This window comes from Heterodontus francisci, chromosome 48, assembly GCF_036365525.1.
Source record: "Heterodontus francisci isolate sHetFra1 chromosome 48, sHetFra1.hap1, whole genome shotgun sequence".
NCBI lineage: Eukaryota > Metazoa > Chordata > Chondrichthyes > Heterodontiformes > Heterodontidae > Heterodontus > Heterodontus francisci.
The window spans coordinates 12,229,526-12,254,941 of record NC_090418.1 but is presented as its reverse complement, the minus strand read 5'-3'; the positions used below and the strand labels follow the sequence as shown (position 1 = coordinate 12,254,941).

The following is a 25,416-nucleotide window of genomic DNA, read 5'->3' as shown; positions in this document are numbered from 1 at the left end:
TGTGTGTGTAACAGGACTGAGTGTCCCAGCACTGACTGTGTGTGTATAACAGGACTGAGTGTCCCAGCACTGACCGTGTGTTTATAACAGGACTGAGTGTCCCAGCACTGACTGTGTGTGTATAACAGGACTGAGTGTCCCAGCACTGACTGTGTGTGTATAACAGGACTGAGTGTCCCAGCACTGACTGTGTGTGGAAAACAGGACTGAGTGTCCCAGCACTGACTGTGTGTGTAAATCAGGACTGAGTGTCCCAGCACTGACTGTGTGTGTATAACAGGACTGAGTGTCCCAGCACTGATTTTGTGTCTAACAGGACTGAGTGTCCCAGCACTGACTGTGTGTGTGTAACAGGACTGAGTGTCCCAGCACTGACTGTGTGTGTATAACAGGACTGAGTGTCCCAGCACTGACTGTGTGTATAACAGGACTGAGTGTCCCAGCACTGATTTTGTGTCTAACAGGACTGAGTGTCCCAGCACTGACTGTGTGTGTGTAACAGGACTGAGTGTCCCAGCACTGACTGTGTGTGTATAACAGGACTGAGTGTCCCAGCACTGACTGTGTGTGTATAACAGGACTGAGTGTCCCAGCACTGACTGTGTGTGTATAACAGGACTGAGTGTCCCAGCACTGACTGTGTGTGTATAACAGGACTGAGTGTCCCAGCACTGACTGTGTGTGTAAATCAGGACTGAGTGTCCCAGCACTGACTGTGTGTGTATAACAGGACTGAGTGTCCCAGCACTGATTTTGTGTCTAACAGGACTGAGTGTCCCAGCACTGACTGTGTGTGTGTAACAGGACTGAGTGTCCCAGCACTGAATGTGTGTGTGTAACAGGACTGAGAGTCCCAGCACTGACTGTGTGTATAACAGGACTGAGTGTCCCAGCACTGACTGTGTGTGTGTAACAGGACTGAGTGTCCCAGCACTGACTGTGTGTGTAGATCAGGACTGAGTGTCCCAGCACTGATTTTGTGTCTAACAGGACTGAGTGTCCCAGCACTGACTGTGTGTGTAAATCAGGACTGAGTGTCCCAGCACTGATTTTGTGTCTAACAGGACTGAGTGTCCCAGCACTGGCTGTGTGTGTATGACAGGACTGAGTGTCCCAGCACTGACTGTGTGTTTGCAACAGGACTGAGTGTCCCAGCACTGGCTGTGTGTATAACAGGACTGAGTGTCCCAGCACTGACTGTGTGTGTGTAACAGGACTGAGTGTCCCAGCACTGACTGTGTGTATAACAGGACTGAGTGTCCCAGCACTGGCTGTGTGTATAACAGGACTGAGTGTCCCAGCACTGACATTGTGTGTATAACAGGACTGAGTGTTCCAGCACTGACTGTGTGTGTATAACAGGACTGAGTGTTCCAGCACTGACTGTGTGTGTGTAACAGGACTGAGTGTCCCAGCATTGGCTGTGTGTGTATAACAGGACTGAGTGTCCCAGCACTGACTGTGTGTGTGTAACAGGACTGAGTGTCCCAGCACTGGCTGTGTGTATAACCGGACTGAGTGTCCCAGCACTGACTGTGTGTTTATAACAGGACTGAGTGTTCCAGCACTGACTGTGTGTGTGTAACAGGACTGAGTGTCCCAGCATTGGCTGTGTGTGTGTAACAGGACTGAGTGTCCCAGCACTGACTGTGTGTGTGTAACAGGACTGAGTGTCCCAGCACTGGCTGTGTGTATAACCGGACTGAGTGTCCCAGCACTGACTGTGTGTATAACAGGACTGAGTGTCCCAGCACTGGCTGTGTGTATAACAGGACTGAGTGTCCCAGCACTGACATTGTGTGTATAACAGGACTGAGTGTTCCAGCACTGACTGTGTGTGTATAACAGGACTGAGTGTCCCAGCATTGGCTGTGTGTTTGTAACAGGACTGAGTGTCCCAGCACTGACTGTGTGTGTGTAACAGGACTGAGTGTCCCAGCACTGGCTGTGTGTATAACCGGACTGAGTGTCCCAGCACTGACTGTGTGTATAACAGGACTGAGTGTCCCAGCACTGGCTGTGTGTATAACAGGACTGAGTGTTCCAGCACTGACTGTGTGTGTGTAACAGGACTGAGTGTCCCAGCATTGGCTGTGTGTGTGTAACAGGACTGAGTGTCCCAGCATTGGCTGTGTGTGTGTAACAGGACTGAGTGTCCCAGCACTGACTGTGTGTGTGTAACAGGACTGAGTGTCCCAGCACTGGCTGTGTGTATAACAGGACTGAGTGTCCCAGCACTGGCTGTGTGTATAACAGGACTGAGTGTCCCAGCACTGACTGTGTGTGTGCAACAGGACTGAGTGTCCCAGCACTGGCTGTGTGTGTAACAGGACAGAGTGTCCCAGCACTGGCTGTGTGTATAACAGGACTGGGTGTCCCAGCACTGACTGTGTGTGTGTAACAGGACTGAGTGTCGCAGCACTGACTGTGTGTTTCTAACAGGACTGAGTATCCCAGCACTGGCTGTGTGTATAACAGGACTGAGTGTCCCAGCACTGGCTGTGTGTATAACAGGACTGAGTGTTCCAGCACTGACTGTGTGTGTAACAGGACTGAGTGTCCCAGCACTGGCTGTGTGTATAACAGGACTGAGTGTCCCAGCACTGGCTGTGTGTATAACAGGACTGAGTGTCCCAGCACTGACTGTGTGTGTGTAACAGGACTGAGTGTCCCAGCACTGACTGTGTGTTTATAACAGGACTGAGTATCCCAGCACTGAATGTGTGTGTATAACAGGACTGAGTGTCCCAGCACTGACTGTGTGTGTGGAACAGGACTGAGTGTCCCAGCACTGACTGTGTGTGTAAATCAGGACTGAGTGTCCCAGCGCTGACTGTGTGTGTATAACAGGACTGAGTGTCCCAGCACTGACTGTGTGTGTAAATCAGGACTGAGTGTCCCAGCACTGACTGTGTGTGTATAACAGGACTGAGTGCACCAGCACTGATTTTGTGTCTAACAGGACTGAGTGTCCCAGCACTGACTGTGTGTGTGTAACAGGACTGAGTGTCCCAGCACTGACTGTGTGTGTATAACAGGACTGAGTGTCCCAGCACTGACTGTGTGTTTGTAACAGGACTGAGTGTCCCAGCACTGGCTGTGTGTATAACAGGACTAAGTGTCCCAGCACTGGCTGTGTGTATAACAGGACTGAGTATTCCAGCACTGATTTTGTGTCTAACAGGTTTGAGTGTTCCAGCAGTGATTGTGTGTGTTTAACAGGACTGAGTCTTCCAGCATTGACTATGTGTAAATAACAGGACTGAGTGTCCCAGCATTGACTGTGTGTTTATAACAGGACTGAGTGTCCCAGCACTGATTTTGTGTCTAACTGGACTGAGTGTCCCAGCACTGGCTGTGTGTATAACAGGACTGAGTGTCCCAGCACTGGCTGTGTGTATAACAGGACTGAGTATTCCAGCACTGATTTTGTGTCTAACAGGTTTGAGTGTTCCAGCAGTGATTGTGTGTGTTTAACAGGACTGAGTGTTCCAGCACTGACTGTGTGTTTATAACAGGACTGAGTGTCCCAGCACTGACTGTGTGTTTATAACAGGACTGAGTGTCCCAGCACTGACTGTGTGTAAATAACAGGACTGAGTGTCCCAGCATAGACTGTGTGTATAACAGGACTGAGTGTCCCAGCACTGGCTGTGTGTATAACAGGACTGAGTGTTCCAGCACTGATTCTGTGTCTAACAGGACTGAGTGTCCCAGCACTGACTGTGTGTGTGTAACCGGACTGTGTGTCCCAGCACTAACTGTGTGTGCATCACAGGACTGAGTGTCCAAGCACTGATTGTGTGTGGATAACAGGACTGAGTGTCCCAGCACTGATTGTGTGTGTATAACAGGACTGAGTGTCCCAGCACTGACTGTGTGTGTATCACAGGACTGAGTGTCCCAGCACTGATTTTGTGTCTAACTGGACTGAGTGTCCCAGCACTGGCTGTGTGTAAATAACAGGACTGAGTGTCCCAGCACTGACTGTGTGTGTATAACAGGACTGACTGTCCCAGCATTGACTGTGTGTGTATAACAGGACTGAGTGTCCCAGCACTGACTGTGTGTTTATAACAGGACTGAGTGTCCCAGCACTGACTGTGAGTGTATAACAGGACTGACTGTCCCAGCATTGACTGTGTGTGTATAACAGGATTGAGTGTCCCAGCACTGACTGTGTGTGTATCACAGGACTGAGTGTCCCAGCACTGACTGTGTGTGCATCACAGGACTCAGTGTCCAAGCACTGATTGTGTGTGTATAACAGGACTGAGTGTCCCAGCACTGACTGTGGGTGTATAACAGGACTGAGTGTTCCAGCACTGATTTTGTGTCTAACTGGACTGAGTGTCCCAGCACTGGCTGTGTGTATAACAGGACTGAGTGTCCCAGCATTGACTGTGTGTTTATAACAGGACTGAGTGTCCCAGCACTGATTTTGTGTCTAACTGGACTGAGTGTCCCAGCACTGGCTGTGTGTATAACAGGACAGAGTGTCCCAGCACTGGCTGTGTGTATAACAGGACTGAGTATTCCAGCACTGATTTTGTGTCTAACAGGTTTGAGTGTTCCAGCAGTGATGGTGTGTGTTTAACAGGACTGAGTGTCCCAGCACTGACTGTGTGTGTATCACAGGACTGAGTGTCCAAGCACTGATTGTGTGTGGATAACAGGACTGAGTGTCCCAGCACTGACTGTGTTTGTATCACAGGACTGAGTGTCCCTGCACTGACTGTGTGTGTATCACAGGACTGAGTGTCCAAGCACTGATTGTGTGTGCATAACAGGACTGAGTGTCCCAGCACTGACTGTGGGTGTATAACAGGACTGAGTGTTCCAGCACTGATTTTGTGTCTAACTGGACTGAGTGCCCCAGCACTGGCTGTGTGTATAACAGGACTGAGGGTCCAAGCACTGACTGTGTGTGTATCACAGGACTGAGTGTCCCAGCACTGACTGTGTGTGTATCACAGGACTGAGTGTCCCAGCACTGATTTTGTGTGCATAACAGGACTGAGTGTCCCAGCACTGATTTTGTGTGTATAACAGGACTGAGTGTCCCAGCACTGACCGTGTGTGTATAACAGGACTGAGTGTTTCAGGACTGATTGTGTGTCTAACAGGACTGAGTATCCCAGCACTGACTGTGTGTGTATCACAGGACTGAGTCTCCCAGCACTGATTTTGTGTCTAACTGGACTGAGTGTCCCAGCACTGGCTGTGTGTATAACAGGACTGAGTGTCCCAGCACTGATTTTGTGTGTATAACAGGACTGAGTGTCCCAGCACTGACCGTGTGTGTATAACAGAACTGAATGTCCCAGAACTGATTGTGTGTTTATAACAGGACTGAGTATCCCAGCACTGACCGTGTGTGTATAACAGGACTGAGTGTTTCAGGACTGATTGTGTGTCTAACAGGACTGAGTATCCCAGCACTGACTGTGTGTGTATCACAGGACTGAGTCTCCCAGCACTGATTTTGTGTCTAACTGGACTGAGTGTCCCAGCACTGGCTGTGTGTATAACAGGACTGAGTGTCCCAGCACTGGCTGTGTGTATAACAGGACTGAGTATTCCAGCACTGGCTGTGTGTATAACAGGACTGAGTATTCCAGCACTGACTGTGTGTGTATAACAGGACTGAGTGTCCCAGCACTGACTTTGTGTGTATAACAGGACTGAGTGTCCCAGCACTGACTGTGTGTGTATAACAGGACTGAGTGTCCAAGCACTGACTGTGTGTGTATAACAGGACTGAGTGTCCCAGCACTGACTTTGTGTGTATAACAGGACTGAGTGTCCCAGCACTGACTGTGTGTGTATAACAGGACTGAATGTCCCAGCACTGACTTTGTGTGTATAACAGGACTGAGTGTCCCAGCACTGACTGTGTGTGTATAACAGGACTAAGTATCCCAGCACTGACCGTGTGTGTTCACAGGTCTGAGTGTCCCAGCACTGATTGTGTGTGTATAACAGGACTGAGTGTCCCAGCACTGACTGTGTGTGTAAATCAGGACTGAGTGTCCCAGCACTGGCTGTGTGTATAACAGGACTGAGTGTCCCAGCACTGATTTTGTGTCTAACAGGACTGAGTGTCCCAGCACTGACTGTGTGTGTGTAACAGGACTGAGTGTCCCAGCACTGACTGTGTGTGTATAACAGGACTGAGTGTCCCAGCACTGAATGTGTGTGTGTAACAGGACTGAGAGTCCCAGCACTGACTGTGTGTATAACAGGACTGAGTGTCCCAGCACTGACTGTGTGTGTGTAACAGGACTGAGTGTCCCAGCACTGACTGTGTGTGTGTAACAGGACTGAGTGTCCCAGCACTGACTGTGTGTGTGTAACAGGACTGAGTGTCCCAGCACTGACTGTGTGTGTGTAACAGGACGGAGTGTCCCAGCACTGAATGTGTGTGTGTAACAGGACTGAGTGTCCCAGAACTGATTGTGTGTGCATCACAGGACTGAATGTCCCAGCACTGACCGTGTGTATATAACAGGACTGAGTGTCCCAGCACTGACTGCGTGTGTAAATCAGGACTGAGTGTCCCAGCACCGATTTTGTGTCTAACAGGACTGAGTGTCCCAGCACTGACTGTGTGTGTGTAACAGGACTGAGTGTCCCAGCACTGAATGTGTGTGTGTAACAAGACTGAGTGTCCCAGCACTGAATGTGTGTGTGTAACAGGACTGAGTGTCCCAGCACTGACTGTGTGTGTGTAACAGGACTGAGTGTACCAGCACTGACCGTGTGTTTATAACAGGACTGAGTGTCCCAGCACTGACTGTGTGTTTATAACAGGACTGAGCGTCCCAGCACTGACTGTGTGTGTATAACAGGACTGAGTGTCCCAGCACTGAATGTGTGTGTGTAACAGGACTGAGTGTCCCAGCACTGACCGTGTGTTTATAACAGGACTGAGTGTCCCAGCACTGACCGTGTGTTTATAACAGGACTGAGTGTCCCAGCACTGACTGTGTGTGTGTATAACAGGACTGAGTGTCCCAGCACTGACTGTGTGTGTATAACAGGACTGAGTGTCCCAGCACTGACTGTGTGTGTATAACAGGACTGAGTGTCCCAGCACTGAATGTGTGTGTGTAACAGGACTGAGTGTCCCAGCACTGACTGTGTGTGTATAACAGGACTGAGTGTCCCAGCACTGACCGTGTGTTCATAACAGGACTGAGTGTCCCAGCACTGACCGTGTGTGTGTAACAGGACTGAGTGTCCCAGCACTGAATGTGTGTGTGTAAATCAGGACTGAGTGTCCCAGCACTGACTGTGTGTGTATAACAGGACTGAGTGTCCCAGCACTGATTTTGTGTCTAACAGGACTGAGTGTCCCAGCACTGACTGTGTGTGTCTAACAGGACTGAGTGTCCCAGCACTGACTGTGTGTGTATAACAGGACTGAGTGTCCCAGCACTGACTGTGTGTATAACAGGACTGAGTGTCCCAGCAATGACTGTGTGTGTATAACAGGACTGAGTGTCCCAGCACTGACTGTGTGTGTAAATCAGGACTGAGTGTCCCAGCACTGACTGTGTGTGTATAACAGGACTGAGTGTCCCAGCACTGATTTTGTGTCTAACAGGACTGAGTGTCCCAGCACTGACTGTGTGTGTATAACAGGACTGAGTGTCCCAGCACTGAATGTGTGTGTGTAACAGGACTGAGTGTCCCAGCACTGACGGTGTGTTTATAACAGGAGTGAGTGTCCCAGCACTGACCGTGTGTTTATAACAGGACTGAGTGTCCCAGCACTGACCGTGTGTTTATAACAGGACTGAGTGTCCCAGCACTGACTGTGTGTGTGTATAACAGGACTGAGTGTCCCAGCACTGACTGTGTGTGTACAACAGGACTGAGTGTCCCAGCACTGAATGTGTGTGTGTAACAGGACTGAGTGTCCCAGCACTGACTGTGTGTGTATAACAGGACTGAGTGTCCCAGCACTGACCGTGTGTTTATAACAGGACTGAGTGTCCCAGCACTGACTGTGTGTGTATAACAGGACTGAGTGTCCCAGCACTGACTGTGTGTGTATAACAGGACTGAGTGTCCCAGCACTGACTGTGTGTGTATAACAGGACTGAGTGTCCCAGCACTGACTGTGTGTGTAAATCAGGACTGAGTGTCCCAGCACTGACTGTGTGTGTATAACAGGACTGAGTGTCCCAGCACTGATTTTGTGTCTAACAGGACTGAGTGTCCCAGCACTGACTGTGTGTGTGTAACAGGACTGAGTGTCCCAGCACTGACTGTGTGTGTATAACAGGACTGAGTGTCCCAGCACTGACTGTGTGTATAACAGGACTGAGTGTCCCAGCACTGATTTTGTATCTAACAGGACTGAGTGTCCCAGCACTGACTGTGTGTGTGTAACAGGACTGAGTGTCCCAGCACTGACTGTGTGTGTATAACAGGACTGAGTGTCCCAGCACTGACTGTGTGTGTATAACAGGACTGAGTGTCCCAGCACTGACTGTGTGTGTATAACAGGACTGAGTGTCCCAGCACTGACTGTGTGTGTATAACAGGACTGAGTGTCCCAGCACTGACTGTGTGTGTATAACAGGACTGAGTGTCCCAGCACTGACTGTGTGTGTATAACAGGACTGAGTGTCCCAGCACTGACTGTGTGTGTATAACAGGACTGAGTGTCCCAGCACTGACTGTGTGTGTAAATCAGGACTGAGTGTCCCAGCACTGACTGTGTGTGTATAACAGGACTGAGTGTCCCAGCATTGGCTGTGTGTGTGTAACAGGACTGAGTGTCCCAGCACTGACTGTGTGTGTGTAACAGGACTGAGTGTCCCAGCACTGGCTGTGTGTATAACCGGACTGAGTGTCCCAGCACTGACTGTGTGTATAACAGGACTGAGTGTCCCAGCACTGGCTGTGTGTATAACAGGACTGAGTGTTCCAGCACTGACTGTGTGTGTGTAACAGGACTGAGTGTCCCAGCATTGGCTGTGTGTGTGTAACAGGACTGAGTGTCCCAGCATTGGCTGTGTGTGTGTAACAGGACTGAGTGTCCCAGCACTGACTGTGTGTGTGTAACAGGACTGAGTGTCCCAGCACTGGCTGTGTGTATAACAGGACTGAGTGTCCCAGCACTGGCTGTGTGTATAACAGGACTGAGTGTCCCAGCACTGACTGTGTGTGTGCAACAGGACTGAGTGTCCCAGCACTGGCTGTGTGTGTAACAGGACAGAGTGTCCCAGCACTGGCTGTGTGTATAACAGGACTGAGTGTCCCAGCACTGACTGTGTGTGTGTGTAACAGGACTGAGTGTCCCAGCACTGACTGTGTGTTTCTAACAGGACTGAGTATCCCAGCACTGGCTGTGTGTATAACAGGACTGAGTGTCCCAGCACTGGCTGTGTGTATAACAGGACTGAGTGTTCCAGCACTGACTGTGTGTGTAACAGGACTGAGTGTCCCAGCACTGGCTGTGTGTATAACAGGACTGAGTGTCCCAGCACTGGCTGTGTGTATAACAGGACTGAGTGTCCCAGCACTGACTGTGTGTGTGTAACAGGACTGAGTGTCCCAGCACTGACTGTGTGTTTATAACAGGACTGAGTATCCCAGCACTGACTGTGTGTGTATAACAGGACTGAGTGTCCCAGCACTGACTGTGTGTGTGGAACAGGACTGAGTGTCCCAGCACTGACTGTGTGTGTAAATCAGGACTGAGTGTCCCAGCACTGAGTCTGTGTGTAAATCAGGACTGAGTGTCCCAGCACTGACTGTGTCTATTACAGGACTGAATGTTCCAGCGCTGACTGTGTGTGTATAACAGGACTGAGTGTCCCAGCACTGACTGTGTGTGTATAACAGGACTGATTGTCCCAGCACTGACTGTTGGTCAAACAGGACTCAGTGTCCCAGCACTGACTGTGTGTGTATAACAGGACTGAGTGCACCAGCACTGATTTTGTGTCTAACAGGACTGAGTGTCCCAGCACTGACTGTGTGTGTGTAACAGGACTGAGTGTCCCAGCACTGACTGTGTGTGTATAACAGGACTGAGTGTCCCAGCACTGAATGTGTGTGTGTAACAGGACTGAGAGTCCCAGCACTGACTGTGTGTATAACAGGACTGAGTGTCCCAGCACTGACTGTGTGTGTCTAACAGGACTGAGTGTCGCAGCACTGACTGTGTGTGTAAATCAGGACTGAGTGTCCCAGCACTGATTTTGTGTCTAACAGGACTGAGTGTCCCAGCACTGGCTGTGTGTGTCTGACAGGACTGAGTGTCCCAGCACTGACTGTGTGTTTGTAACAGGACTGAGTGTCCCAGCACTGGCTGTGTGTATAACAGGACTGAGTGTCCCAGCACTGACTGTGTGTGTGTAACAGGACTGAGTGTCCCAGCACTGACTGTGTGTATAACAGGACTGAGTGTCCCAGCACTGGCTGTGTGTATAACAGGACTGAGTGTCCCAGCACTGACATTGTGTGTATAACAGGACTGAGTGTTCCAGCACTGACTGTGTGTGTATAACAGGACTGAGTGTTCCAGCACTGACTGTGTGTGTGTAACAGGACTGAGTGTCCCAGCATTGGCTGTGTGTGTGTAACAGGACTGAGTGTCCCAGCACTGACTGTGTGTGTGTAACAGGACTGAGTGTCCCAGCACTGGCTGTGTGTATAACCGGACTGAGTGTCCCAGCACTGACTGTGTGTTTATAACAGGACTGAGTGTTCCAGCACTGACTGTGTGTGTGTAACAGGACTGAGTGTCCCAGCATTGGCTGTGTGTGTGTAACAGGACTGAGTGTCCCAGCACTGACTGTGTGTGTGTAACAGGACTGAGTGTCCCAGCACTGGCTGTGTGTATAACCGGACTGAGTGTCCCAGCACTGACTGTGTGTATAACAGGACTGAGTGTCCCAGCACTGGCTGTGTGTGTCTAACAGGACTGAGTGTCCCAGCACTGACATTGTGTGTATAACAGGACTGAGTGTCCCAGCACGGACTATGTGTTTATAACAGGACTGAGTGTCCCAGCACTGACTGTGTGTGTATAACAGGACTGAGTGTCCCAGCACTGACTGTGTGTGTATAACAGGACTGAGTGTCCCAGCACTGACTGTGTGTGTATAACAGGACTGAGTGTCCCAGCACTGACTGTGTGTGTATAACAGGACTGAGTGTCCCAGCACTGACTGTGTGTGTATAACAGGACTGAGTGTCCCAGCACTGATTTTGTGTCTAACAGGACTGAGTGTCCCAGCACTGATTTTGTGTCTAACAGGACTGAGTGTCCCAGCACTGACGGTGTGTGTATAACAGGACTGAGTGTCCCAGCACTGACTGTGTGTGTATAACAGGACTGAGTGTCCCAGCACTGACTGTGTGTGTATAACAGGACTGAGTGTCCCAGCACTGACTGTGTGTGTAACAGGACTGAGTGTCCCAGCAGTGATTGTGTGTGTATAACAGGACTGAGTGTCCCAGCACTGACTGTGTGTGCATAACGGGACTGAGTGTCCCAGCACTGACCGTGTGTGTATAACAGGACTGAGTGTTCCAGCACTGATTGTGTGTCCAACAGGACTGAGTATCCCAGCACTGACCGTGTGTGTGTAACAGGTCTGAGTGTTCCAGCACTGATTGTGTGTGTATAACAGGACTGAGTGCCCCAGCACTGACTGCGTGTGTAAATCAGGACTGAGTGTCCCAGCACCGATTTTGTGTCTAACAGGACTGAGTGTCCCAGCACTGACTGTGTGTGTGTAACAGGACTGAGTGTCCCAGCACTGACTGTGTGTGTGTAACAGGACTGAGTGTCCCAGCACTGCCTGTGTGTTTATAACAGGACTGAGTGTCCCAGCACTGACTGTGTGTGTAACAGGACTGAGTGTCCCAGCACTGACTGTGTGTGTGTAACAGGACTGAGTGTCCCAGCACTGAATGTGTGTGTGTAACAGGACTGAGTGTCCCAGCACTGAATGTGTGTGTGTAACACGACTGAGTGTCCCAGCACTGAATGTGTGTGTGTAACAGGACTGAGTGTCCCAGCACTGACTGTGTGTGTGTAACAGGACTGAGTGTCCCAGCACTGACCGTGTGTTTATAACAGGACTGAGTGTCCCAGCACTGACTGTGTGTTTATAACAGGACTGAGTGTCCCAGCACTGACTGTGTGTTTATAACAGGACTGAGTGTCCCAGCACTGACCGTGTGTTTATAACAGGACTGAGTGTCCCAGCACTGACCGTGTGTTTATAACAGGACTGAGTGTCCCAGCACTGACTGTGTGTGTATAACAGGACTGAGTGTCCCAGCACTGACTGTGTGTGTATAACAGGACTGAGTGTCCCAGCACTGACTGTGTGTGTGTAACAGGACTGAGTGTCCCAGCACTGACTGTGTGTGTGTCACAGGACTGAGTGTCCCAGCACTGACTGTGTGTTTATAACAGGACTGAGTATCCCAGCACTGGCTGTGTGTATAACAGGACTGAGTGTCCCAGCACTGGCTGTGTGTATAACAGGATTGAGTGTTCCAGCACTGACTGTGTGTGTAACAGGACTGAGTGTCCCAGCACTGGCTGTGTGTATAACAGGACTGAGTGTCCCAGCACTGACTGTGTGTGTATAACAGGACTGAGTGTCCCAGCACTGACTGTGTGTGTATAACAGGACTGAGTGTCCCAGCACTGGCTGTGTGTATAACACGATTGAGTGTTCCAGCACTGACTGTGTGTGTAACAGGACTGAGTGTCCCAGCACTGGCTGTGTGTATAACAGGACTGAGTGTCCCAGCACTGACTGTGTGTGTGTAACAGGACTGAGTGTCCCAGCACTGACTGTGTGTTTATAACAGGACTGAGTGTCCCAGCACTGACTGTGTTTCTAACAGGACTCAGTGTCCCAGCACTGACTGTTTGTCAAACAGGACTGAGTGTCCCAGCACTGACCGTGTGTGTATAACAGGACTGAGTGTTCCAGCACCGATTTTGTGTCCCAGCACTGACTGTGTGTGTAAATCAGGACTGAGTGTCCCAGCACTGACTGTGTCTATTACAGGACTGAATGTTCCAGCGCTGACTGTGTGTGTATAACAGGACTGAGTGTCCCAGCACTGACTGTGTGTGTATAACAGGACTGAGTGTCCCAGCACTGACTGTTGGTCAAACAGGACTCAGTGTCCCAGCACTGACTGTGTGTGTATAACAGGACTGATTGTCCCAGCACTGACTGTGTGTGTATAACAGGACTGAGTGTCCCAGCACTGACTGTGTGTGTATAACAGGACTGAGTGTTCCAGCACTGACTGTTTGTGTATAACAGGACTGAGTGTCCCAGCACTGATTTTGTGTCTAACAGGACTGAGTGTCCCAGCACTGATTTTGTGTCTAACAGGACTGAGTGTCCCACACTGACTGTGTGTGTATAACAGGACTGAGTGTCCCAGCACTGACTGTGTGAGTATAACAGGACTGAGTGTCCCAGCACTGACTGTGTGTGTAACAGGACTGAGTGTCCCAGCAGTGATTGTGTGTGTATAACAGGACTGAGTGTCCCAGCACTGACTGTGTGTGCATAACGGGACTGAGTGTCCCAGCACTGATTGTGTGTCCAACAGGACTGAGTATCCCAGCACTGACCGTGTGTAACAGGTCTGAGTGTTCCAGCACTGATTGTGTGTGTATAACAGGACTGAGTGCCCCAGCACTGACTGCGTGTGTAAATCAGGACTGAGTGTCCCAGCACCGATTTTGTGTCTAACAGGACTGAGTGTCCCAGCACTGACTGTGTGTGTATAACAGGACTGAGTGTCCCAGCACTGACTGTGTGTGTGTAACAGGACTGAGTTTCCCAGCACTGCCTGTGTGTTTATAACAGGACTGAGTGTCCCAGCACTGATTGTGTGTGTAACAGGACTGAGTGTCCCAGCACTGACTGTGTGTGTGTAACAGGACTGAGTGTCCCAGCACTGAATGTGTGTGTGTAACAGGACTGAGTGTCCCAGCACTGAATGTGTGTGTGTAACAGGACTGAGTGTCCCAGAACTGATTGTGTGTGCATCACAGGACTGAGTGTCCCAGCACTGACCGTGTGTATATAACAGGACTGAGTGTCCCAGCACTGGCTGTGTCTCTAACAGGACTGAGTGTCCCAGCATTGACTGTGTGTGTATAACAGGACTGAGTGTCCCAGCACTGACTGCGTGTGTAAATCAGGACTGAGTGTCCCAGCACCGATTTTGTGTCTAACAGGACTGAGTGTCCCAGCACTGACTGTGTGTGTGTAACAGGACTGAGTGCCCCAGCACTGAATGTGTGTGTGTAACAGGACTGAGTGTCCCAGCACTGAATGTGTGTGTGTAACAGGACTGAGTGTCCCAGCACTGACTATGTGTGTGTAACAGGACTGAGTGTCCCAGCACTGACCGTGTGTTTATAACAGGACTGAGTGTCCCAGCACTGACTGTGTGTTTATAACAGGACTGAGTGTCCCAGCACTGACTGTGTGTTTATAACAGGACTGAGTGTCCCAGCACTGACCGTGTGTTTATAACAGGACTGAGTGTCCCAGCACTGACCGTGTGTTTATAACAGGACTGAGTGTCCCAGCACTGACTGTGTGTGTATAACAGGACTGAGTGTCCCAGCACTGACTGTGTGTGTATAACAGGACTGAGTGTCCCAGCACTGACTGTGTGTGTGTAACAGGACTGAGTGTCCCAGCACTGACTGTGTGTGTAAATCAGGACTGAGTGTCCCAGCACTGACTGTGTGTGTATAACAGGACTGAATGTCCCAGCACTGACTGTGTGTGTATAACAGGACTGAGTGTCCCAGCACTGATTTTGTGTCTAACAGGACTGAGTGTCCCAGCACTGACTGTGTGTGTATAACAGGACTGAGTGTCCCAGCACTGACTGTGTGTGTATAACAGGACTGAGTGTCCCAGCACTGACTGTGTGTGTAAATCAGGACTGAGTGTCCCAGCACTGACTGTGTGTGTATAACAGGACTGAGTGTCCCAGCACTGATCTTGTGTCTAACAGGACTGAGTGTCCCAGCACTGACTGTGTGTGTGTAACAGGACTGAGTGTCCCAGCACTGACTGTGTGTGTATAACAGGACTGAGTGTCCCAACACTGAATGTGTGTGTGTAACAGGACTGAGAGTCCCAGCACTGACTGTGTGTGTGTAACAGGACTGAGTGTCCCAGCACTGACTGTGTGTGTAAATCAGGACTGAGTGTCCCAGCACTGATTTTGTGTCTAACAGGACTGAGTGTCCCAGCACTGACTGTGTGTGTAAATCAGGACTGAGTGTCCCAGCACTGATTTTGTGTCTAACAGGACTGAGTGTCCCAGCACTGGCTGTGTGTGTATGACAGGACTGAGTGTCCCAGCACTGACTGTGTGTTTGTAACAGGACTGAGTGTCCCAGCACTGGCTGTGTGTATAACAGGACTGAGTGTCCCAGCACTGACTGTGTGTGTGTAACAGGACTGAGTGTCCCAGCACTGACTGTGTGTATAACAGGACTGAGTGTCCCAGCACTGGCTGTGTGTTTATAACAGGACTGAGTGTCCCAGCACTGAATGTGTGTGTGTAACAGGACTGAGTGTCCCAGCACTGAATGTGTGTGTGTAACAGGACTGAGTGTCCCAGAACTGATTGTGTGTGCATCACAGGACTGAGTGTCCCAGCACTGACCGTGTGTATATAACAGGACTGAGTGTCCCAGCACTGGCTGTGTGTCTAACAGGACTGAGTGTCCCAGCATTGACTGTGTGTGTATAACAGGACTGAGTGTCCCAGCACTGACTGCGTGTGTAAATCAGGACTGAGTGTCCCAGCACCGATTTTGTGCCTAACAGGACTGAGTGTCCCAGCACTGAATGTGTGTGTGTAACAGGACTGACTGTCCCAGCACTGACTGTGTGTGTGTAACAGGACTGAGTGTCCCAGCACTGACTGTGTGTGTGTAACAGGACTGAGTGTCCCAGCACTGACTGTGTGTGTGTAACAGGACTGAGTGTCCCAGCACTGACCGTGTGTTTATAACAGGACTGAGTGTCCCAGCACTGACTGTGTGTTTATAACAGGACTGAGTGTCCCAGCACTGACTGTGTGTGTGTAACAGGACTGAGTGTCCCAGCACTGACCGTGTGTTTATAACAGGACTGAGTGTCCCAGCACTGACCGTGTGTTTATAACAGGACTGAGTGTCCCAGCACTGACCGTGTGTTTATAACAGGACTGAGTGTCCCAGCACTGACTGTGTGTGTATAACAGGACTGAGTGTCCCAGCACTGACTGTGTGTGTATAACAGGACTGAGTGTCCCAGCACTGACTGTGTGTGTGTAACAGGACTGAGTGTCCCAGCACTGACTGTGTGTGTATAACAGGACTGAGTGTCCCAGCACTGACTGTGTGTGTATAACAGGACTGAGTGTCCCAGCACTGACCGTGTGTTGAGAACAGGACTGAGTGTCCCAGCACTGACCGTGTGTGTGTAACAGGACTGAGTGTCCCAGCACTGACTGTGTGTGTAAATCAGGACTGAGTGTCCCAGCACTGACTGTGTGTGTATAACAGGACTGAATGTCCCAGCACTGACTGTGTGTGTATAACAGGACTGAGTGTCCCAGCACTGATTTTGTGTCTAACAGGACTGAGTGTCCCAGCACTGACTGTGTGTGTATAACAGGACTGAGTGTCCCAGCACTGACTGTGTGTGTATAACAGGACTGAGTGTCCCAGCACTGACTGTGTGTGTAAATCAGGACTGAGTGTCCCAGCACTGACTGTGTGTGTATAACAGGACTGAGTGTCCCAGCACTGATTTTGTGTCTAACAGGACTGAGTGTCCCAGCACTGACTGTGTGTGTGTAACAGGACTGAGTGTCCCAGCACTGACTGTGTGTGTGTAACAGGACTGAGAGTCCCAGCACTGACTGTGTGTGTGTAACAGGACTGAGTGTCCCAGCACTGACTGTGTGTGTGTAACAGGACTGAGTGTCCCAGCACTGACTGTGTGTGTAAATCAGGACTGAGTGTCCCAGCACTGATTTTGTGTCTAACAGGACTGAGTGTCCCAGCACTGACTGTGTGTGTAAATCAGGACTGAGTGTCCCAGCACTGATTTTGTGTCTAACAGGACTGAGTGTCCCAGCACTGACTGTGTGTGTGTAACAGGACTGAGTGTCCCAGCACTGACCGTGTGTTTATAACAGGACTGAGTGTCCCAGCACTGACCGTGTGTTTATAACAGGACTGAGTGTCCCAGCACTGACCGTGTGTTTATAACAGGACTGAGTGTCCCAGCACTGACTGTGTGTGTATAACAGGACTGAGTGTCCCAGCACTGACTGTGTGTGTATAACAGGACTGAGTGTCCCAGCACTGACTGTGTGTGTGTAACAGGACTGAGTGTCCCAGCACTGACTGTGTGTGGATAACAGGACTGAGTGTCCCAGCACTGACTGTGTGTGTATAACAGGACTGAGTGTCCCAGCACTGACCGTGTGTTGAGAACAGGACTGACTGTCCCAGCACTGACCGTGTGTGTGTAACAGGACTGAGTGTCCCAGCACTGACCGTGTGTGTGTAACAGGACTGAGTGTCCCAGCACTGACTGTGTGTGTAAATCAGGACTGAGTGTCCCAGCACTGACTGTGTGTGTATAACAGGACTGAATGTCCCAGCACTGACTGTGTGTGTATAACAGGACTGAATGTCCCAGCACTGATTTTGTGTCTAACAGGACTGAGTGTCCCAGCACTGACTGTGTGTGTATAACAGGACTGAGTGTCCCAGCACTGACTGTGTGTGTAAATCAGGACTGAGTGTCCCAGCACTGACTGTGTGTGTATAACAGGACTGAGTGTCCCAGCACTGACTGTGTGTGTGTAACAGGACTGAGTGTCCCAGCACTGACTGTGTGTGTGTAACAGGACTGAGTGTCCCAGCACTGACTGTGTGTGTAAATCAGGACTGAGTGTCCCAGCACTGATTTTGTGTCTAACAGGACTGAGTGTCCCAGCACTGACTGTGTGTGTAAATCAGGACTGAGTGTCCCAGCACTGATTTTGTGTCTAACAGGACTGAGTGTCCCAGCACTGGCTGTGTGTGTATGACAGGACTGAGTGTCCCAGCACAGACTGTGTGTTTGTAACAGGACTGAGTGTCCCAGCACTGACCGTGTGTTTATAACAGGACTGAGTGTCCCAGCACTGACCGTGTGTTTATAACAGGACTGAGTGTCCCAGCACTGACTGTGTGTGTATAACAGGACTGAGTGTCCCAGCACTGACTGTGTGTGTATAACAGGACTGAGTGTCCCAGCACTGACTGTGTGTGTGTAACAGGACTGAGTGTCCCAGCACTGACTGTGTGTGGATAACAGGACTGAGTGTCCCAGCACTGACTGTGTGTGTATAACAGGACTGAGTGTCCCAGCACTGACCGTGTGTTGAGAACAGGACTGACTGTCCCAGCACTGACCGTGTGTGTGTAACAGGACTGAGTGTCCCAGCACTGACCGTGTGTGTGTAACAGGACTGAGTGTCCCAGCACTGACTGTGTGTGTAAATCAGGACTGAGTGTCCCAGCACTGACTGTGTGTGTATAACAGGACTGAATGTCCCAGCACTGACTGTGTGTGTATAACAGGACTGAATGTCCCAGCACTGATTTTGTGTCTAACAGGACTGAGTGTCCCAGCACTGACTGTGTGTGTATAACAGGACTGAGTGTCCCAGCACTGACTGTGTGTGTAAATCAGGACTGAGTGTCCCAGCACTGACTGTGTGTGTATAACAGGACTGAGTGTCCCAGCACTGACTGTGTGTGTGTAACAGGACTGAGTGTCCCAGCACTGACTGTGTGTGTGTAACAGGACTGAGTGTCCCAGCACTGACTGTGTGTGTAAATCAGGACTGAGTGTCCCAGCACTGATTTTGTGTCTAACAGGACTGAGTGTCCCAGCACTGACTGTGTGTGTAAATCAGGACTGAGTGTCCCAGCACTGATTTTGTGTCTAACAGGACTGAGTGTCCCAGCACTGGCTGTGTGTGTATGACAGGACTGAGTGTCCCAGCACTGACTGTGTGTTTGTAACAGGACTGAGTGTCCCAGCACTGGCTGTGTGTATAACAGGACTGAGTGTCCCAGCACTGACTGTGTGTGTGTAACAGGACTGAGTGTCCCAGCACTGACTGTGTGTATAACAGGACTGAGTGTCCCAGCACTGACTGTGTGTGTGTAACAGGACTGAGTGTCCCAGCACTGACTGTGTGTATAACAGGACTGAGTGTCCCAGCACTGGCTGTGTGTATAACAGGACTGAGTGTCCCAGCACTGACATTGTGTGTATAACAGGACTGAGTGTCCCAGCACTGACTGTGTGTGTGTAACAGGACTGAGTGTCCCAGCACTGACTGTGTGTGTGTAACAGGACTGAGAGTCCCAGCACTGACTGTGTGTGTGTAACAGGACTGAGTGTCGCAGCACTGACTGTGTGTGTGTAACAGGACTGAGTGTCCCAGCACTGACTGTGTGTGTAAATCAGGACTGAGTGTCCCAGCACTGATTTTGTGTCTAACAGGACTGAGTGTCCCAGCACTGACTGTGTGTGTAAATCAGGACTGAGTGTCCCAGCACTGATTTTGTGTCTAACAGGACTGAGTGTCCCAGCACTGGCTGTGTGTGTATGACAGGACTGAGTGTCCCAGCACTGACTGTGTGTTTGTAACAGGACTGAGTGTCCCAGCACTGGCTGTGTGTATAACAGGACTGAGTGTCCCAGCACTGACTGTGTGTGTGTAACAGGACTGAGTGTCCCAGCACTGACTGTGTGTATAACAGGACTGAGTGTCCCAGCACTGGCTGTGTGTATAACAGGACTGAGTGTCCCAGCACTGACATTGTGTGTATAACAGGACTGAGTGTCCCAGCACTGACTGTGTGTGTGTAACAGGACTGAGTGTCCCAGCACTGGCTGTGTGTATAACAGGACTGAGTGTCCCAGCACTGGCTGTGTGTATAACAGGACTGAGTGTTCCAGCACTGACTGTGTGTGTAACAGGACTGAGTGTCCCAGCACTGGCTGTGTGTATAACAGGACTGAGTGTCCCAGCACTGACTGTGTGTGTATAACAGGACTGAGTGTCCCAGCACTGACTGTGTGTGTGGAACAGGACTGAGTGTCCCAGCACTGACTGTGTGTTTCTAACAGGACTCAGTGTCCCAGCACTGACTGTTTGTCAAACAGGACTGAGTGTCCCAGCACTGACCGTGTGTGTATAACAGGACTGAGTGTTCCAGCACCGATTTTGTGTATAACAGGACTGAGTGTCCCAGCACTGACTGTTTGTCAAACAGGACTCAGTGTCCCAGCACTGACTGTGTGTGTATAACAGGACTGAGTGTCCCAGCACTGACTGTGTGTGTATAACAGGACTGAGTGTCCCAGCACTGACTGTGTGTGTATAACAGGACTGAGTGTCCCAGCACTGACTGTGTGTGTATAACAGGACTGAGTGTCCCAGCACTGACTGTGTGTGTATAACAGGACTGAGTGACCCAGCACTGACTGTTTGTCAAACAGGACTGAGTGTCCCAGCACTGACTGTTTGTCAAACAGGACTGAGTGTCCCAGCACTGATTTTGTGTCTAACAGGACTGAGTGTCCCAGCACTTATTTTGTGTCTAACAGGACTGAGTGTCTCAGCACTGACTGTGTGTGTATAACAGGACTGAGTGTCCCAGCACTGACTGTGTGTGTATAACAGGACTGAGTGTCCCAGCACTGACTGTGTGTGTATAACAGGACTGAGTGTCCCAGCACTGACTGTGTGTGTATAACAGGACTGAGTGTCCCAGCACTGACTGTGTGTGTAACAGGACTGAGTGTCCCAGCACTGACTGTGTGTGTTTAACAGGACTGAGTGTCCCAGCACTGACTGTGTGTGTATCACAGGACTGAGTGTCCCAGCACTGACTGTGTGTGTATCACAGGACTGAGTGTCCCAGCACTGACTGTGTGTGTATCACAGGACTGAGTGTCCCAGCGCTGACTGTGTGTGTATCACAGGACTGAGTGTCCCAGCGCTGACTGTGTGTGTATAACAGGACTGAGTGTTCCAGCACTGACTCTGTGTGTATCACAGGACTGAGTGTCCCAGCGCTGACTGTGTGTGTATAACAGGACTGAGTGTCCCAGCGCTGACTGTGTGTGTATAACAGGACTGATTGTCCCAGCACTGACTGTGTGTGTATAACAGGACTGATTGTCCCAGCGCTGACTGTGTGTGTATAACAGGACTTAGTGTCCCAGCGCTGACTGTGTGTGTATAACAGGACTGAGTGTCCCAGCGCTGACTGTGTGTGTGTAACAGGACTGAGTGTTCCAGCACTGACTGTGTGTGTATAACAGGACTGAGTGTCCCAGCACTGACTGTGTGTGTATAACAGGACTGAGTGTCCCAGCGCTGACTGTGTGTGTATAACAGGACTGTGTCCCAGCACTGACTGTGTGTGTGTAACAGGACTGTGTCCCAGCACTGACTGTGTGTGTATAACAGGACTGAGTGTCCCAGCGCTGACTGTGTGTGTATAACAGGACTGAGTGTCCCAGCACTGATTGTGTGTGTATAACAGGACTGAGTGTCCCAGCACTGATTGTGTGTGTATAACAGGACTGAGTGTTCCAGCACTGACTGGTTGTGTATAACAGGACTGAGTGTCCCAGCGCTGACTGTGTGTGTATAACAGGACTGAGTGTCCCAGCACTGATTGTGTGTGTATAACAGGACTGAGTGTTCCAGCACTGACTGGTTGTGTAAAGCAGGACTGTGTCCCAGCACTGACTGTGTGTGTGTAACAGGACTGTGTCCCAGCCCTGACTATTTCTCTATCCGGACTGCATCTCTTTGCCCCGGGAGTTTTTGATGGGACAACGTAGTGTGAGTTTTAATCTTTCTGAAATGTAAAATAACTTCTCACAGACGGGGCCTACTGCTCGCTGCTTTCTTCCCATTGGTTGGCCCCTGGAAGATGACAAGTGGCCTCCAGGATGCAGCCATTACGAGCTTCCTCCAGTTCATCGAAGAGAAAGGGTTCAAGGCCTACAACTCACTGACCAAGCAGGGCGGAGACACAGGCAAGGGGATCAGGTGCCTACGGGACGAGATGAATCTGCTGTACCGGAAAACAAAGATGGAATGGAAACACCGGGAGGAGGAGTCAAAGAAAAGGTAACCTGTCTGGAATGGGTTTTTTTTTAAAAGAGTGTTGGTCAGACCCCAACTGGAGTAATTGTGTTCAGTTCTGGGCCCCGCACCTCGGGGAGGATATATTTGCCTTGGAGAGCCTGCAGTGCAGATAAACCAGACTGATCCTGGGGCTAAAAGGGTAAATTACAAGGACAGGTTGCACAGACTAGGCTTGTCGTGCTTCGAGTGTAGAAGATTAAGAAGTGATCTGATTTCGAGTTGCTGATCTCTATGTGCACGGCAGTTGGATGTTTCTTCCATTGGTGAGGGACCAGAAATCTGCCTGGGCCCTACTCTCAACCACCTTTCCTATTGAGAAATCTCTCTTTGACTCTATCTCTGTCTCATTGTTTGTCTCACTCTCTCTTGCTGTCCCTCTCTCTATCTCATGTAACCATAATACAGTAAGTTTTAGCATAATCATGGAAAAGGACAAAGATAAAACAGGAGTAAAAGTTCTAAATTAGGGGAAGGCAAATTTTACGAAATGGAGCGGTGATCTGGCGAAAGTAGACTGGATACAGCTACTTGAAGGAAAATCAGTGGCAAACCAGTGGGAGGCATTCAAAAGCGAGATACTACAGGCACAGTGTAGGCATGTCCCCACAAAGATAAAGGGTGGTACTGCCAAATCTAGAGCCCCCTGCTTATCTGGAAGCTTCCAGGGTAAGTTAAAGCAGAAAAAGAAAGATTTTTCTGATCGTCATAAGCTTAATACTTTAGAAAGCAGAGAGGAGTATAGAAAGTGCAGAGGTGAAGTAAAAAAGGAAATTAGAAAAGCAAAGAGAGAACATGAAAAATTATTGGCAGGTAAAATCAAGGAAAACCCAAAGATGTTTTATCAGTACATTAAGAGCAAGATGATAACTAAGGAAAAGTTAGGGCCTATCAGAGATGTACAAGGGAACTTATGCATGGATGCAGAAGATGTTCTTAGAGCTTTTTGTCTCTGTCTTCACAAAGGAGAGGGTTGATGTAGACACTATAGTTAAAGAGGAGGGGTGTGAAATATTAGATACGATAAGCATAATGAGAGAGGAAGTACTAGAGGGTCTGACATCCTTGAAAGTGGATAAATCGCCAGGGCCGGATGGATTGGATCCCAGGTTGTTAAAGGAAGCCAGGGAGGAAATAGCCAATGCACTGAGGATCATCTTCAAATCCTCACTAGATGCAGGAGAGGTACCAGACGATTGGAGGTCTGCGAACAATGTACCATTGTTTAAAAAGGATGTGAGGGATAGGCCAAATAATTATAGGCCGGTCAGTCTGACCTCAATGGTGGGTAAATTGTTAGAATCTATTCTGAGGGACGGGATAAACTGTCACTTAAAAAGTCATGGATTAATCAGGGATAGTCAGCATGGATTTGTTTGGGGAAGGTCATGTCTTACTAACTTAATTGAGTTTTTTCAGGAAGTAACAGGGAGGATTGATTAGGGAGTGCAGTGGATGTGGTCTACATGGATTTTAGTTCAGGCATTTGACAAGGTCCCACATGGCAGACTGGTCAGTAAAATGAAAGCCAATGGGATACAGGGGAATGTGATCAGTTGGATCCAGAATTGGCTCAGTGACAGGAAACAAAGGGTAATGGTCGACAGATGTTTTTGTGAATGGAAAGCTGTTTCCAGTGGCGTTCCACAGGGCACAGTGTTGGGTCCTTTGCTGTTTGTGGTATATATTAATGATTTGGACTTAAATGTGGGAGGCATGATTGGGAAATTTGCTGATGACACAAAATTTGGCCGTGTAGTTAATAGTGAGGAGGAGAGCTGTAGACTCCAGAATAATATCAATGGTTTGGTTGAGTGGGCGGAAAAGTGGCAAATGGAATTCAACCCGGAGAAGTGTGAGGTAATGCATTTGGGGAGGGCAAATAAAGCGAGGGAATACACAATAAACAGGAGGATAGTGAGAGGGGTAGAAGAAGTGAGAGACCTTGGAGTGCATGTCCACAGGTCCCTGAAGGTGGCAGAACAGGTAGATAGAGTGGTGAAGAAGGCACATGGAATGCTTTCCTTTATTGGCCGTGGTACAGAATACAAAAGTAGGGATGTAATGCTGGAACTGTATAAAATGCTGGTTAGGCCACAGTTGGAGTATTGCATACAGTTCTGGTCACCACATTACAGAAAGGACATAATTGCTCTGGAGAGAGTACAGAGGAGATTTACAAGAATGTTGCCAGGGCTCGAAAGTTGCAGCTATGAGGAAAGATTGGATAGGCTAGGGTTGTTTTCCTTAGAACAGAGGAGGCTGAGGGGTGACTTAATTGAGGTGTACAAAATTATGAGGGACCTAGATAGCCAGGAAGGACCTGTTTCCCCTAGCGGAGAGGTCAGTTACCAGGGGACACAGATTTAAGGTGATTGGTAGAAGGATTAGAGAGGGGACATGAGGAAAAACCTTTTCACCCAGAGGGTGGTGGGTGTCTGGAATTCACTGCCAGGAATGGTGGTGGAGGCAGAAACCCTCAATTCTTTTACCTGGACATTCACCAGAAGTGCTGTAACCTGCAAGGCTATGGACCAGGTGCTGGAGGGTGGGATTAAATTGGGTGGCTAGTTTGTTTTTCGGCCAGCACGGACACCATGGGCTGAATGGCCTCCTTCTGTGCTGTAATTTTTCTATGGTTTCTATGGTCTCTCATTGTCTGTCTGTGTCTCGCTCTCTCTCTCTCTCTCTCTCTCTGTTGCTGTCTCTCTTTCTCTTTTCTTTTTTCTTAACATGGATAAGGCACCAGGACCAGATGAGATGCATCCAAGGATACTGAGGGAAGTGAGAATGGAAATTGCAGAGGCACTGGCCATAATTTTCCAGTCCTCCTTAGACTCAGGGGTGGTGCCAGAGGACTGGAGAATTGCAAATGTTACACCGTTGTTCAAAAAAGGGTATAAAGATAAACCCAGCAACTACAGGCCAGTCAGTTTAACTTCAGTGGCGGGGAAACTTCTAGAAAGAATAATTTGGGACAAAATTAATAGTCACATGGACAAATGTGGGTTAACTAAAAAAAAAGCCAGCATGGATTTCTTAAGGGAAAATCACGTTTAACTAGGGGTTTTTTGAAGAGGTAACAGAGAGGGTTGATGAGGGCAATGCAGTGGATGTGGTGTACATGGACTTGCAAAAGGCATTTTTGAT

At 49.5% G+C, this 25,416-nt stretch overlaps 1 protein-coding gene across 2 annotated transcripts in view; it reads left to right on the top strand.

Moving 5' to 3' along the window:
* The window catches only part of LOC137357538 (neuronal tyrosine-phosphorylated phosphoinositide-3-kinase adapter 1-like), a 272,550-nt gene that overhangs the window by 220,060 nt on the left and 27,074 nt on the right, over positions 1–25,416 (top strand). For both annotated transcript variants that reach the window (XM_068023935.1, XM_068023934.1), the window contains exon 3: positions 22,003–22,251. In XM_068023935.1, coding sequence (XP_067880036.1) covers positions 22,052–22,251 — 200 coding nt within the window. In that variant the 5' untranslated portion in view covers positions 22,003–22,051. The remainder of the gene's footprint in view (positions 1–22,002; positions 22,252–25,416) is intronic.